The sequence below is a fragment of the Brassica napus genome, chromosome A3, assembly GCF_020379485.1.
Source record: "Brassica napus cultivar Da-Ae chromosome A3, Da-Ae, whole genome shotgun sequence".
Classification (NCBI taxonomy): domain Eukaryota; kingdom Viridiplantae; phylum Streptophyta; class Magnoliopsida; order Brassicales; family Brassicaceae; genus Brassica; species Brassica napus.
In genome coordinates, this window is record NC_063436.1 from 3,193,219 (window position 1) to 3,210,014 (window position 16,796).

The 16,796-nt window shown below is 30.0% G+C and overlaps 2 protein-coding genes and 2 long non-coding RNA genes across 4 annotated transcripts; 3 read left to right on the forward strand and 1 right to left on the reverse strand.

The window, feature by feature from the left end:
- Positions 1-211: 211 nt before the first annotated feature.
- LOC106432775 (transcription factor MYB41-like) lies at positions 212-3,071 on the forward strand. Its single transcript, XM_013873620.3, has 4 exons — positions 212-1,119; positions 1,331-1,597; positions 2,009-2,713; positions 2,840-3,071. Exons 2-4 carry the CDS (start codon positions 1,335-1,337, stop codon positions 2,874-2,876), a joined length of 1,005 nt encoding a protein of 334 aa, XP_013729074.2. The 5' UTR covers positions 212-1,119; positions 1,331-1,334; the 3' UTR covers positions 2,877-3,071.
- A 1,316-nt stretch (positions 3,072-4,387) lies between these two features.
- LOC106432765 (histone acetyltransferase MCC1) lies at positions 4,388-6,450 on the reverse strand. The gene is made up of 5 exons (XM_013873610.3): positions 6,059-6,450; positions 5,804-5,948; positions 5,121-5,220; positions 4,799-5,027; positions 4,388-4,720 (listed from the first exon to the last, which is right to left on the reverse strand). Exons 1-5 carry the CDS (start codon positions 6,190-6,192, stop codon positions 4,525-4,527), a joined length of 804 nt encoding a protein of 267 aa, XP_013729064.1. The 5' UTR covers positions 6,193-6,450; the 3' UTR covers positions 4,388-4,524.
- A 3,050-nt stretch (positions 6,451-9,500) lies between these two features.
- Positions 9,501-12,402, forward strand: LOC111204186. Its single transcript, XR_007330006.1, has 3 exons — positions 9,501-9,877; positions 9,965-12,043; positions 12,137-12,402. It is a non-coding gene; the product is annotated as an uncharacterized LOC111204186 (long non-coding RNA).
- A 1,474-nt stretch (positions 12,403-13,876) lies between these two features.
- Positions 13,877-15,166, forward strand: LOC106386928. The gene is made up of 2 exons (XR_001277616.3): positions 13,877-14,807; positions 14,901-15,166. It is a non-coding gene; the product is annotated as an uncharacterized LOC106386928 (long non-coding RNA).
- The last annotated feature ends 1,630 nt before the right edge of the window (positions 15,167-16,796 follow it).

The following is a 16,796-nucleotide window of genomic DNA, read 5'->3' on the forward strand; positions in this document are numbered from 1 at the left end:
TACATTACATGAATTGATATGGATATAGGTATTTATCAACGTAGCGGGAAATGTAATATACTATTCACTGATTTGCCACACAAAAAAAAATATTTACTGATTTTAAATTAAATTTCATCAAAAACTAAACATCCAACTTAATTTTGTAGCCATTATTAGTTTTATCTAAATGATTTGAGATGTATAGTACTGATTCATATTTGCCAACTGTTTTATTGATCAGAACACGATGTATTCAATTATAAACAATTTGACTTCAATAATGTTTCTTAACATACGTATTATAGTACGTGGCATGGTGTGGATCATTTGTTGAGTAATGAATAGTGCTGTATACTGTCGTAGACACTGTTCCATGCAAACTTTGTAATATATACAGATATTAAATACAATAATTACACAATAATAATTGAATGCCTGCTAACCATATGGAAAAAAAAACTCAACGTCTCCACGTGGAAAACCTAATATATATATGTTGGTACGAATCGGTTTCATGTATATTCTGAAAGGGAGGTGACAAACTCATGAGTCATGCAGGACTGGAGTCATGACACTGAAAATTTTATTAACGGGTATATTTAAATTAAGTATCAACGGGCTAGCATAATTAATAATTTATCATATATGTTGTCTCATATATAAGTCACACACAAAACGACTTACATTTTTACTCTGTAGAAAAAAGTGTATGTGTTTTTTTATCTTTTAAAGACACATCTTTTTCTTGCTATCATTATTTTTCATATTTATCATGATATAAACTTAATTGATTTTTCTTCTTTACATTAAAATTCTTTAAAGGCCTCACAAACTGTCTTTTGTCAACATATGGGATTAGTTGTAGCAACTTTTGTGTACCTACATTGCTTCACAAACTTGATCATCTTCTTCTCTTCCTTTCTATTTCTTCTTCTTACAAATAATAATATGATAAGTTTCCGCAGGGGTATTTTCGTACGGCCATCAAAGTCAAAAGATAAACTAAGATCTTCTCGTTCCGACAAGATACAAGACACGAGACACAAATACCCTATTTAAAGCGCAAAGATCAGACACACACACATACACACTTAGCCTCAAAACCTTTCTCCCTTGTGAGTTCTGAGTTATCTTCAGGTTCGAAAATACAAAAAAAAAATATACTTAGTTTACTTGTCTACGTATGTTTCTTCGGCTCATACAACGTTCACAATTCATATCTAATCATGAATACTATTAGGGATCAAAAGCTTATTTGCTTCTTTCTTATATCGTAGCTTGACCTATTGCTAAATTTTCTAGATTTATTCAAGAATTTTTCTAAGTATATTTAACATTTGTGTTATAGTAAAATGGGGAGATCTCCGTGTTGCGAGGAGAATGGGCTGAAGAAAGGGCCATGGACACAAGAAGAGGATGAGAAACTGATTGATCACATTCAAAAACACGGCCATGGAAGCTGGAGAGCTCTTCCTAAGCAAGCCGGTTTAAACCGATGTGGAAAGAGTTGTAGACTGAGATGGACCAACTACTTGAGACCTGACATCAAGAGAGGAAACTTCACCGAAGAGGAAGAAGAAACCATCATCAACCTCCATTCGCTTCTTGGAAACAAGTAATCAATTAATTACTCTTACATATCGTTCCTTGATAACTTCAGTATATGATATGCTAATTCTTTTTTTTTTTTTTTATGATATGCTAATTCTTTTAGTTGAAAATTACTATACTTTTTCCTAGACGTCTAAAACTAATAGTGTGAATATATAACTACAGTCAATAGTAGTATAATATATGAAGAACAAATATATTAGTACATGGTTTATGGATATAATAAAATAATTGAAAGACCTACTACACTGTTTTTCTTTAGCTGCATACGTATGTGGCCTTTTTTCAATCTTGAAACTGAAACTAATTATCTTTTTATGACTAAAGTAAATCAGTATTAGGTATTTATCTTAGACTAATCCACTAGGCTAATATCAGTTTCATTAGTTTTATATTTTGTATGTGTTTTTGAAAGGTGGTCGTCAATAGCCAGTAATCTTCCTGGAAGAACGGACAATGAAATCAAAAACTATTGGAACACGCATTTGAGAAAGAAACTGCTCCAAATGGGGATTGACCCGGTGACACATAGGCCTCGAACCGACCATCTGAACGTGTTAGCCGCTCTCCCACAACTTATCGCCGCCGCAAATTTCAACAACCTCTTGAATCTCAATCAAAATGTGCAACTGGATGCATCAACTCTTGCCAAAGCTCAATTATTACACAACATGATTCAAGTCCTTAGCACCAACAACAACAAGATTCCAAGTTCTTCTCCATTAACCATGCAGACCAATAACAATCTCTTTGGCCAATCTTCTTACTTAGAGAACCAAAGTCTTTTTGGTCAACCTCAAAACTTCTCTCACATTCCTGGGGCTAACCAAGACGAGAAAATGATGGTAGAAAACCAAATGATTGAACAGCCTTTGGATTCTTTTTCTTCCCTGATGCAAATGGATGTTCAAGATGATCATAATTCGCTTCCTCTATTGGTTGCGGCATCTCCTGAGGAATCTAACCAAAGCCAGATGATGATCAAAAATAAAGACATCGTTCACCGTCATGATACTAACCCTTCATCATCAAACTCGTCGTTCACACAAGATCACCATCAGCCATGGTGTGACACTATTGATGATGAAGCAGGTGATTCTTATTGGAAAGAGATCATGGAGTAAGATTCCTCGTTACTCTTTCACATGTGTTTATTTTTTGTATAATTTGAATTTCACTAGTTTTCACATGACTGCATATAATCAACGGGTTGGCTAGTCTAATGTTTTAATTCTCCGTTTTGCAGGCAAACGTGTTCGGAACCATGGCCGTTTCCTGAATAGACAATACTGAAAAACAAAAAAAAAAAAGTGCTAGAGAATAATTTTATATTTTTGTTGTTGTTGTCGATAGAGTTATTCTATGCATATTTATCGTTCACTCATTTCACAGTTCCTTTTTCTTTCAGACCATGTATAGTAAATTGATCTTGTAAAGTTTTAACTTATTGTATTAAATACACATATTTGATCTTGTTTGTAATTACACTTTTAGAATATAATTTCAGATGTCCTTTTCAAATATGAAGTTTGTTTATTTTCCGATCATCATTATAAAACATAAACGTATATACAGTATCAAACGCAAAGACAAATATTTTCTTCGATTTGAATTTTACTTGGAAATAACTATACTATATAAACGTGAACGCATATACAAACGCGTAACAAAAAACAGTCAAGCCTGTAATGTCTGCTATTAGTTGTATTTTAGTCAAAGATGTAAAAACAAAACAAAATGTTGACTATCCCATGCCATATGAACAAATAAATATGATTACTTTTGGATAAGAAATATATATACATACTTTTGTTTGTTTTACCAAATATGATTGAAGATTAAAGATTTAGTTGGCGATGGGTAAGAAGAAGTGAACTACAATATACACTCTGAAAGTGACACAATCTTGACTTTTCGTAGGAGACAAAAAGACTAACTGAAGAGTTACATAACTTACGCTACATGTTTCGCGGGACAGAACATCTTGACATTATTTTTAATCTTGCGGCCGAGACTATACTTACTCTTGAACATATTATGATCTGAAACAAATGAATTATAAACAAAAATATATCGAAATAATATTTGTTTGCAATTGTAATTATCGTCGTGATTATCATAATTATCGTTTGACAAACTAATATTATTGATCAACAACAAAATGTGTTTTACTTTAAGCCAAAGAAAAATGTTTTAAAAGAAAAATCCAAGAAAGATGTAGACGTTGGTCAATGGAAACTGATTTGTTTTCTTAATTCTAATTCAGATTAAACATTCAAACACATTTAATTATGGATAGTGACAGGGGATAAACGTGTGTTAATGTAAACGAGTGACGATTCACGATTATAAGAAGGTACTAAAAAAGTATTCTCAAGAATATAAAAGCCAATCATTTACAAAAAAAAAAAAAAAAAAGAATATAAAAGCCAAAGGCTATATATTTTTGAGTTCCGTTCAATTTCTCCGAACAACTCAAATAGCTTTTGATTATCACAATACCAAAACAAAACCAACGCCGACTTTGCTCAATTCATCAAAATATAGTCACAGTTGTTCATTCTGAGCTATATGTCTTCTTCTAAATGTTGTATGTAACAAGAGATCAGAGACGCCATCATAAAATCCTAAAAAAGAGTTTACCAGAGCCGATTTAGTTCGTACGTGATACAATCTTAATCGGTATAATGGAGGACCGGTTCATTTATTTCATAGCATTCTTTTTCTGTCCCTGCTCTATTTGCTCGTTTTTTTTCTTTTTTTCTTAACGAGACTGATATAAAACGACTAACCGTAACACACCCAATAAGCCTTAATTATAATTGTATCACCTCTGTTTAGATAAGTTTTTTTCGATTATCACAATATTTACATTATTAGGATCACATAAAGAGCTTAATGAAGACGTGGAAATGAACCAGATACAAAACACTAAACGTAATCGTACCCTGATGATACTCTTTCCGATGATGCAAGGTTCCGTTTGGTCTGCGTTGGCAATAGACACCGCATGTTGTCTTTGCATTTAACCCCTTTCAAGCCTTTCTCTTCGTGCTTCATTGTCAGCTTTGATGCCACTACTTTGATCCCACTCCTCACATAGTTCAGAACCAACACCACAAGATCTCTGCAAAACGCAGCCATGATTAAACCTTTACCCCTTCGTATATATGAATACAAAGAAACTCAAGTGTTGTGTACTTACAAGGGTGAGCAAGGAGAGCGAGAACCGTTGACAAAGTAGACGAACAAGTAAGAATCGAAATGCTGGCCGTTGATTAGGTAGAATCCATGTAGCCTCCTTACACATCTGAAAGACATTCTTTTGTACAATCGGATCGCGGGGTTGTTGTGTGCAATCACATGAAGGTAAACACCACGGCACACGGGGATACTGGAAGCGTATTTGATGACCTCCTTAATAAGCGACTTAGCTGTAACGAAACAAAAGTTGCAGAGCTTAATATAAACAAAGCCAATAAAAATCCGTATCATTGGTTTACTCTACATGGGGTCATAATCAATACCTACTCCGAGTTTTCTGTAGGTTTCTACAACTCCAAGCGTTAGGATGTACACCAATGTCTCCTCTCCCTTGGACGAGTCATATCTAATTAAATCTGATATCTACGCAAGACAGAGAAAAGTCTCAGCATATATACGCAAAGGATATCCATTGACTTGTTACATTAAGCGAACGGGGTCAAAACAGAGGATCCGTTTGATTTTTGAGAGCTTTTGTAAGAAACCCATGTGATGAGCATAGGCTTAAAAACCATAGGACATTATGAAACACTTCAACAACAATCAAAATCTACACTTTACTACAATGACTTATAAACCCAAAGAACGAAGAGAACACACAGCTTATAAACCCATGTGGCAAACATACCACCAAAAAAAAAAAAAATTCAATCAAAAGCTGCTGAAATTGAACAAAGTTTTGATTTTTAAGAAAACTGTAAGAACCCCATTTCAAAATCGACACTTCACCAAACCTTGCAGCTTCTTCACAGAACAAAACACACACACACACACTCAAAACAAGCTTGCACCGTTCTATAAAAAGCTTTTGAATCTAATTGTAAGAAACCCATTTCAAACATTCAAAATCTACACTTGAACAAGACAAGACCTTGCAGGTTCATTACAAGAACATTCAACTAAGCCAAAGAAGGAAGAAAATGCTCAAAGGAGAAAAGAAACTCACTTCACTTTCTTTAGCAAGCACGAACTTGGCAGTAACAAACCCAATAAGCTCCTCAGAATGCCCATCGGGACGGCTCCGATCAACAGCAGCCCAAGAGACAATATCTCCACCATTAACAACATTCTGAAAAAACTCAGACTCATACCTGAAGAAAGACATCAAAGTTCCCCAAAAAAGGGAAAGTCTAATTAAAAAAAAAAAAAACAGATTCTAAATCGAAAAAGATCTTCAAAGAAAGGAACTTTTTCAGTTAACCTGATTGGGAACAAGTCGCGATGGATCTGCTCCAGACGTTCTAAATCAGAAGGGTTTATCGGCCTGAAGCAAATACTCGGACGACGAAGAGACGTCTCGGGTTCCTCCACGAACCCACGAGGGAATCGCGACATTTATCGCAGTAATCTAAACCTCGAACCCTAGATTTCTAACGGTGTGTGATCATCTGAACCCAAGATTCAAATCGGTCACGGGATCGGATCCGGGCGTGATAATAGGGTTTCGGAATCCGGAAGATTGAATTCGTTGATTTCGCGGAGGGGATTGAATTGAATCGAAAGAGAAGACGACTTTTTGGAGAAGAAGAGAAAGAAAGAGTCTTCCTTCCCCCAGGCTTGAAGCGAAGCTTCTTTGATTCCTTGGGATCATCTCACGTGCCTTCCCACAAACAGGCACGTGCATCTTTGCTTACAACCTTAAAATAATTAAATTGAATTAAATCAAATAACTAGAGAAAACCATCATTCAAATACTGAACTTTCTTGTTTTTGCCCAAAAAAAAAACACGAACTTACCACTAAACCAAATAAATACCAAACTTAAGGTACGAATCGTAACTGCAATATAAGCGGTGCGGACTTAGAGTGCGGTGCAATCCAACTGCGGTTCATACGGTTTCCAAGACAAGTGCAGATTTCATAGAAAAAATAGTGCGATTTTGATAAAAAAAATAGTGCAGTTTTGATTAAAAAAAGTAATATGGTTTTGATAAAAGATAATGTAAAATAAATATATTTATACAATTACAAACTAATTTTTTCAGTTGTGATGTCATATCAGAACTCATTTCAAATAAAAATTTATTTAAAAAAAATTGTAACTGCTAAAATTTATCAGATAAAATATTCAAATTTATATAAGGTATTATTGACTATAAAATATTAATGAGTAGTTTGATTTTTAGTAACATATTTTCAATATTTACTTGTTTTATTTCTAGTTCAATTAATTTTTTTCATATAATTATTGTATTTCGAAATAATAAAATTTTATAGAATAAACAATTTAAAATAATGTATTAGTAATAGTAGTACAAATTATTAAAATAATTATTTATTTAATTATGATTATTTAATTATAAATGTATTGAAGCAAAAACGCACACAACAATAAAACACATCAAATAACATGTGTTATTACTGTAGTAACAAAAATACAGTTTCCTTTGTAAAACTTGGACCGCACTTTCAAATTAAAAATGTTCCGCACTTGCACATTTTTTGGTGATTGGTAACATCTAAGTAGACCCCACAAAAACATACCGCAATCAAAATTGAATTATAAACTAATATTAATTAAATTTTAATATGAAACAAAAAAAATACATGCTACTTTATAAATTTATGCTAAACACCCGTGTAGATGAACTCGAAAATTTAATAATAATTAATAAAAAGTCAAATGTATTAAACAAATTATTATATATTAATAAAATAATAAGAAAATTTTATAAAAAACTAAAATTTATAAAACAAATCACTATATATTAATAAAGTAATAAAAAACCTAAACAGTAAGATTAAAATGTTATAACACTAAATATAAATTATATATTTTGTTAGATTTTCTTCTCAACAGATTTTAATCATTTTATTATAATAAAAAATAAAAATAAAATTAATTGTTAATGATTTATTATTAATATCCTTATTGATTATTATGTCATATTATGTAATTAATAAAATGGACCAAGTATGACGTTTTATGATGAATAAAAATTGTACTTCTCTTTTAATAGATAAAATATAGACTATAATTATAAATTTATAAAATAGCATTGAACCTTTTTATTTTATAATAAAATTTAATTAATATTAATATTATATTACTAATTACGAAATTAGTTAATGCATTATTTAATAAAAATATTTAAAAAGTTCGTATGTTTTTGGTTAGATTTTTTTCTCATCAGATTTTGTTATAACTAAAAAACCAAATTTATTTTTAAAACTGGTTTATTAGTAATACACTTATTAATTATTATGTCATATTATATAATTAAAGAAATGGACATAGTATAAATTTTTATGATATCTATTAATATTATCTTCACTTATACATGGCATGAATATGAATAAAATCAATACAACTAACATGTTGAAAAAAAATTAAAATGTTGATCTTGCAAATATACAGAAATACAAAAAGACGTGAATAAAATAATATGTAAATAATCATATTATTAATGATACATATAAAATTTGCCAACTAGTTTTACATTGTACATTTCTAATATATGATTCTACTTTCAGAAAGAAAGAAGTCTAATCATATACTTATACATGCACAAAAGTCTAGAGAATATTGTTCTTTTTCTGGGAAACTCTTTCAAATGACTGGAATGACTGGAATTCAAACAAAATAAATCAAAATGACTGGAATTACAACATGGCTTAAGAAGAAAGAATAGGTCAAAATGACAAGAATTCAAACAAAATAGATAAATCTCTAGTCAATTCATATTAAAATAATAAATGTATAATGTCGTCAACGAAGACTATAAATAAAAGAATACTATATTTTGATCACAACGTAGAATTAAGTTTGATTCAAATAATTATTTACTAAACATTAGAATTTTTTTACAAATGTGCTTTCATACAAATATTTGTTTTAAAAATACAAATAATTAAATTAAAATTTCTATAATATAAATATAAGATAATTCATTTATATAAGCTGCCATATTAGTTTTACTTATACTTAATGCTTTAAAATATAATAATAATATATTTTGAACCTTTTATGTTGGTCAAATTTTATTTTATTATAATATATATTTACTATATGTCATTCAACCAATCTCATACTTGCTAAATATTTACATGTTTATGAAATAATCCGCAAAAAATTGTAATTGTAAAACATAACATATAGTTGATATACCATATAATCAAATAATATGAATATCAACTAAATTTAGTATTTTAATTTTCATGCAATTAAAATATATTTGAATTTTATATTATAATTTAAATATGTATATTTAAAATATAAAATTATTTATTAGTGTACATATCTTACTTTAATATTTATTTTAATAAGTGGATGCAGTTTGTAAAATTTATGAACATATTTTATTCTGTATGTGTAATTATTTTAATTTTACTATTTATAAAATATTTAATAAATGGATAAAGTAACTTTATATTTATTTATTGGTCTCAACTAAATTATGCATATGAATTATATATAAAAAATTGTACAGAAATTGGATTTCTTATTCTATAAATGAAAAATAAGTTTTCATTTATTTATTATAATATTTAACATTATTTACGTTTTTTTATTTAAATGTAAATATTAATAATATATATTTAAATATAAACAAAAGGTATTAAAATATATCATTACAATGAAATCTTAGAAAAAGATACTTAAGAGTATCTTTTAGATATCTTATTTTGAAAATATTAAAATAATATATTAGATTATGGTATATATTTAAAAGTAACTAAGTTAATTGTATGAGAAATAATATAAATTTAAATAACTCCAACTATGAATTTTGTTTTGTTAGTAGATTTTTTAGTGATTCTGTTGTAATAATATAGATATAATTCCATGTATATTCTTTCATCCACCATATATATATTCACCAAAATCAATTCAAACAAACAACAAACATCCTTACAGTCTTACCCTTGAGTTTTATATCTCTTTGAACAAAAAAACTATATCAGAAATGGCCCAAAAAATGTGTTTGGTGATGATGATGGTGTTGGTATTGGTAACAGTGGAATGTGATCTAAAAGCAAGTAACATCCCTTTCTCTCCCTCACCAGCGTCTCTCCTAGAGTATGTGTTTCGATTATTTATTTTCAAACTTTTTTTTTCTTGATTATTATTGCGTTGAATATTGATGTATGTGGTCTTAATACAAAGGGATGAAGTAATACTGCCACAAGAAGGTGACACTACTATCTGTTTCAGAAATTGTACCCTAAAATGTGGCGCTAACATGGATTGCATGCACAACTGTTTGAAGAATTGCTCCTACTAGGACAACTCTTTTTTTAATTTATCATATAAATAACTCACATTTCTGATGATGATCCATAAGTTTTTCATACGGCCATTTGAGTTTATATCAATGTATTAAGATTAATCGATTACAAGTAAAATTTTCGTTATATATTGTCAAATTTCATGATGGAAAATACATAAACTACACGACCATACCATCGATCGACCGATAGCAAGGCATCAACCAGATGAATACGCAGATAATTCATAACTTTTGGAAAAGTAATCACTGGCTACATTAATTATTAACCACGACATGGTTAGCCATGCAGACTAAACTTATATATCTAGCAGCATGAAATATATGTTATACAAGACATTATTCTACAACTTAATGATGTTACCTAATTAACACCATAAGCTTAATTTTATTAATCCAAAAAGTGATGTGGACGTTAATTCCTTTTAATCTTCATGTTTGATCAATTAAAATTCTATCCACTCGACTGTAACTTAACTAAAATTTGACCCGTCACGATAAAGGGGAAAATCAGAACATTAGTGTTTCAATTCAAATTAGTGAGAGAGAAAGGAAGTTGGTGAAATCTTGTGGGGTTATTGACCAAAATCGAGAGAGATGTTAATGCACCCCGAAATCGATTAACTGCTCTCTTTCTCTCTCTCTCTCGTTTTGGTCAACCCCCCCCCCCAAGATTTCACAAATTCCTTTCTCTCTCACCGGTTTTAATTGAACGCTTAATTTTTTTCGATTTTCCCTTTTTGTCGCGATATAGAGACAACATATCCGATGTTTATATATATAATTTTGGGCCGATTATATAATTTATGGCCAAATTTTATTTTGTTTTATTAGATTATATTGAGTCAAAGTTTAGTTAAATTATGTTCAGATGGATCATATTTTAATTGATTAACGGGAGAATTAAATAGAGTTTAATGTCTCCACGTCCACGTCACTTCTTAGAAATTAAACTCGTAATGTTAACCACATAATATCATTAAGTTGGTTGTCGTCATGCACAACATATACTTCATATAGTTAGGTATACATTAGTTTAGTGTGCATGGCTAACCATGTGGTGGTCAATACTTCACGTTATAGCAATCATTTTTCCTAACTTTCTTTTTGCTGTATATGATAAGAAGCCAAGATATATCACCATTCTATTTTCAGAAATGGACCAATTATGAACAAGAGTAGGTAACGTGGAGTTTTCAGATTATAAATAAATAACTAAAAGTGCTGGTCTAACACTTCTAAAATGCATTAATCAAAATTTAACAACATGTCTTTTGTATTTTTTAAATCTAGTATCATATATATGGGCCAACGAATTTTTTTAAACCTATATAAATTAACATCAGAATAAGTCATTAAGCCCATTTTATAAATTTCAAAACTCTTCATTAAAAATCCAAACACAGATTTTTTTCAGTGAGATCACAAGTGCCGAAGTTGACACTTTAGGAAGAGATGAAACTTTCATTATATATATGATTTTATTCCAATTAGTATATGGCATAAAAAGAAAAAATATGTGAAAATTACTATTATTCAAACAAAAATAAATAAGGTCAAACAAAAACAGTAGATGCAATTTACTAGAGGTGAATCAATACAAAGACTATAAATAAAGTAATAAATAATTCCATATAATCTTTCCTCCATCGTATATATAAACCCACACAAGTCAAACAAAACAAACAACAAACATCAATCTTACATTCTTACTACTCTTGAGTTTTAAACCTGTTTGAACGAAAAAAAGTTCTATCAGAAATGACTCAAAAAATTTGCATGGTGATGATGATGGTGATGGTATTGGTAACAATGGAATGTGCTACTATTAATCAAGCAACAAAAGGCTACGGATCATGCATCACCGAATGCGTTGAAAAGTGCGGCACAGATGAGCATTGCCGATATCATTGCAGATGGATTTGCCCCAAACCTCACTTACCACAGGTTATCCTAAAGTACGTACTGCATATTTCTTCTCTTTAAAATATTTTGTTCTTGTTTAATTACTGTATTGAATATTGATGTATTTATGTGGTCTTCATACAAAGGGATGAAACAATATTGCCACAACAAGGTAGAAACGCTATCTGCTACAGAAACTGTCTCATCAAATGTGGCAATAACGAAGCTTGCATGCACGCTTGTTTGGAGAAATGCCTCCAGTAAAACTGCTATTTATAATTATCATACAAAATACTCAAAAAAATTATGATGGTGCATGTGTTTTACATACGAATTTGAGTTTATATCAATGTATTACGTTTCTTAACTTCGTTCCAGAAAAAAAATCGAATATTAGTAACAAAGTTTTGGTTATATATGGGTCGTGTCTAATCTCAAATGGAAAATACATAAATTTGAGTTTTATACGGAACCAGTAATGCCAGACAACAATGCTAGCTGCTATAGAGATTGTAGAAAGAAATCTGGCAATAATGCAGATGCAGATTGTTTCAAACCTTGTATAAGGAAATCCTCCAAAAGTACTATTTTCTAATTCTCAGACAAAGCGTTCACTTCTATTATGATTCATTTTTTTGTCAATAAAATAGATTAATGATATGAACTATGAAAGAATCCCAAGATATATTATTATATCTTCAGAAAAATGGACCAGTGATTAACAAGAATAGGTAATTACAGTTTTTCATATTATAATTTACAAATAAGTAAATGAAATAGATTTTCAGGGGACATTTTGATGGGGATATAAACGAAGGATGACATATATCAGACAATTGACTACCATAATAGCGAATAATATTTGGTTTGAGATTGCTCGTTATGTTGTTTCTGTTACATATTACTTTTATGCTCATATCCCTATATTTTGATGGGGATATAAACGAAGCTTGCATCGCTTGTGTCTGACCGATTCGTGATTCACACTAATCATACACAATACTTGCTTTGCCGTATTCCCCAGGCTTGAAGCGAAGCATCTTTGGTTCATGAGATCGCCTCATGTGCCTTGCTACAAACATGCATGTGTATTTATTTGCATAAAGTTAATGGCCAGGCGTTTCTCATAATTTTGATGGACCCTATGGAAGTTTTATTTTTATATATATCAACAATTATAATGATTTTGTCAAAAAAGTTCAAAATTTTGAAAATAATTCTAATTTCTAACCCAAAATATTGCAATTTTTTTAGAATCCAGTGCAAAAGCAGTTGTTGTATATGTCAAAAGTTGGGCCTGTTAACGCGGAATGAGCATAGATTATCATATCACTTTGGGGGTAGATATACTACTCATAGTTTAACATTTTATTACTAATTTATGTCAAACATATCATATATTGTCGCATGTTTATTAGAGTTTAAGCGTTTCGGAGGTGGATAGTTTTTTGGATTGGGTTTTGATCAAACCAGACCTGGGCACATGCTAGTAAAATTTTGGTTTTGACTCTCATCTTAGAATCCGACTCTGGTTCTAATAGCATTTAGGTTCGACTCTACAATATTTTAGTCAGTTTTAAACATGTGGTGTTAAACGAGCGTATTGTCACCTGAACATGTAACTTAATATGATTATTTTCGGATTAGTGGTGTGATATCATCAAGAAGTCACTGTCTAGTCCATGATCAGAAGTTGGAGCAAGTAGCTGATATCCCCCCCCCCCCCCCCTCTACTGTGTAAGGATATTTCAAAGGGGAGAAGACATATATAATTTTCTTTAAAAAACGAGACATAAATCCTTGAAGTTGGGCTTATTCTTGCTCAAATAATTAATCTCTATATGTAATCTAACGGGATTGAAACAAACGAAGACTAGAAAAAAATGAATAAATTAGAGGTTGATTAATGACATATTCATCACATAGCTTATTTGAATATTTTTAGGTTTCTACAAACCTATCCGGACACAAAAGGATCCGATTCGAACAATGTCCAAAAATTTATAATACATGGATGAAGTTTAATTTTTAAACCCACAATATCCGAAAACCGGTCTATATCCGAACGGCGAACGGGTACCTGAATGCTTATGTCTTACACAATCTGTAAAAACTAAAAAAAAATTGTTAACTGGTTTGGAATCTTGTCACGAATTGAGCCATTTCACTAAAACCTGTGAAATTACTATGGTTGACATGTAAAATAAATGTTTTTGAATTATTATCATAAAGACAATTAAAGAAATAATTAAGAAAAGTAAAAAAGATGAATGTAAAAGATGCAATAAAGCACTTAAGAATAGATAAATTCTATTTTGCATTTCTATAATAAATGCTGTCAGATTATTTAGAAAAAAAACAATAAATGAAGTGATTGCCGTTAGTTAAAAATGAATCAAAATCTATTAAAAATCACTTAAAAATATGCAAGTATTAATTTGTACTTCAGTTTTAGTAGAATAGTTTTAATACAATAGAGATAATTTCATATATAATCTTTCCTCCGTCATATATATAAACCCACACAAATCAAACCAAGCAAACAACAAACATCAATCTTATATCCTTACTACTCTTGAGTTTTAAACTTGTTTGAACAAACAAAAATATATTAGAAATGGCTCAAAAAATGTGTATGGTGATGATGATGATGGTGATGGTATTGGTAACAGTGGAATGTGATACTATTAATGAAGCAATAGAAGACTACGGATCATGCGTCAACAGATGCTTTAACAATTGCGGTACAGATGAGCATTGCCAATATCATTGCAGATGGATTTGCCCCAAACATCACACACCACAGTTTATCCTAAAGTACATACTGTGAATTCCTCCTCTTTAAAATATTTTGTTCTTGTTTTATTATTGTATTGAATATTGATGTATGTATGTGGTCTTAATACAAAGGGATGAAGCAATACTGCCACAAGAAGGTAGGACTACTATCTGTTTCAGAAATTGTACCCTGAAATGTGGCGCTGACATGCATTGCATGCACAATTGTTTGAAGAATTGCCCCCACTAGGACAACTCATTTTATTTATCATACAAAATACTCAATTTTTATGATGATCCATGTGGTTTTTATAAGGCAATTTGAGTTCATATCAATGTAATAGGAGTTTATCGTTCCAGAAATAAATTATCGAATACTAGTAAATGTTTTTGTTCTATATGGGTCGTGCCAAATCTCCATGGAAAATACATAAACTATACGACAATGCTATCGACAAATATATATATATATACTATCAAGGCACCAGCCAGATAAAAGGGCATAGCTAGCTAGGAAGACCACCTTTTGTAGGATTATTTTCTTAGTTCATATTTCCAGAAGTTGTAATGTTCACTTCGGTGTTCTAACAAGTGAAATCAGAACCAAAGCCGTTTTATTTCCTCATATAACATATCCCTAAAATGAAGACGGTCTAATAGAATTATTATTTGGATTTTTTATTTATCTTACAAAAAATTGGTTTAAAAATATGGACTGTTTACCAAAAAAATGATTCGGATGGTCTATATTTAAAGATTCGACATTAATTCATAATTATTTTTTTCTATACATACTGTTGAGCTGGCTGTGATGGAGAAATACGTTTTATGTTTATTGTAATATTAAGCAGGTAAAGTCAACATAGTATTGCATCGTGATCAAGACTTTCAAGAACTTCTCTAAGAAATCCATCTAATGAGCATGAGCTTAAACCATATGACATTGTGAAATATCTCAACAGCAATCAAAATCCACACTTAACAATAGCTAGGAAGTTTCAGTACAAGAACCAAAAAGGCAAAAGAATAAAGGAACACAAAGCTTATAAACCCTAACATACTACATTGATGAATTCTTCACAAATTCTCGGAGGAAATTGCGTTATTATCGCAATAAACTAAACCTTGAATCCTAGATTTATAACGCTTGTAATCATCTGAACCCTAAAAAAAAAGATCACGAGATCAAACCTCACGTGCCTTTCGACATATACAGACACAATAATCTTTGGGGTAAATCAAATTACTAGGGTAAAATCAAAATACTCAGATTTTAAACATTATCGTTTCGCAATTCACCTCAATGTAAGTTATAAGGGATCTTCATATATATATTAATTGAGGAGTCACTTAAGTGATTTCTGTTGATGTATCGCCATAGGAAAATTTTCCAATTAATTGTTATAATTTGATTGGTTGATGATTTTTTATTTTTTATTTATTTAATCAAAGTTTTTAAAAGGAAACCAACCCTAGAATTACCTAATCTAATAAATGTTTCCAAACATCAAATTAAACATCTTAAATATAGATAAATTAATATAATTTATTTATAGAAACAATTAAATATCATAGATTACCTTATATAAATTGATAATATACATTTAAATACATATTATACTACATAAACAATTATAAAAACGGTTTTTAATATATTTATATTATTAGTGAATACAATCAATTATTCCAAAAAACTAATTAATGTAAACCCAATAATATTAATTAAACTCACTCGTTCACTCTATATATATTCCAAAATGTTTCAAATGAATGCAAAACAGTCAAATATATAATTTTAAAAAATTTCATCATTTTTCAATGACAATATGATATCATAGATAAGTTATCACTTTTAGAAATGATTAAAATATTTTTATATTTTAAAACATAAAAAATATATGGTAAGTCATTTAAAATTATATTAATCAAGAAATGTTATCTAATTCATCTATTAATATAAACAGATGAATTAAAATTATTATATGGTAAGTCACTTAAAATTATACTAAGAGTTTGCCCGCAATTTTA

What these genes read in the sequence shown, in the direction of transcription:
- LOC106432775 (XM_013873620.3), top strand. Translation starts at nt 1,335, where the DNA reads ATGGGGAGATCTCCGTGTTGCGAGGAGAATGGGCTGAAGAAAGGGCCA. An exon ending in CATTCGCTTCTTGGAAACAA is followed by an intron (nt 1,598 to 2,008) that starts GTAATCAATTAA and finishes TGTTTTTGAAAG; the next exon opens with GTGGTCGTCAATAGCCAGTA. An exon ending in TATTGGAAAGAGATCATGGA is followed by an intron (nt 2,714 to 2,839) that starts GTAAGATTCCTC and finishes TCCGTTTTGCAG; the next exon opens with GCAAACGTGTTCGGAACCAT.
- LOC106432765 (XM_013873610.3), bottom strand. Translation starts at nt 6,192, where the DNA reads ATGTCGCGATTCCCTCGTGGGTTCGTGGAGGAACCCGAGACGTCTCTT. An exon ending in CGCGACTTGTTCCCAATCAG is followed by an intron (nt 5,949 to 6,058) that starts GTTAACTGAAAA and finishes GTCTTTCTTCAG; the next exon opens with GTATGAGTCTGAGTTTTTTC. An exon ending in TGCTTGCTAAAGAAAGTGAA is followed by an intron (nt 5,221 to 5,803) that starts GTGAGTTTCTTT and finishes TGTCTTGCGTAG; the next exon opens with ATATCAGATTTAATTAGATA.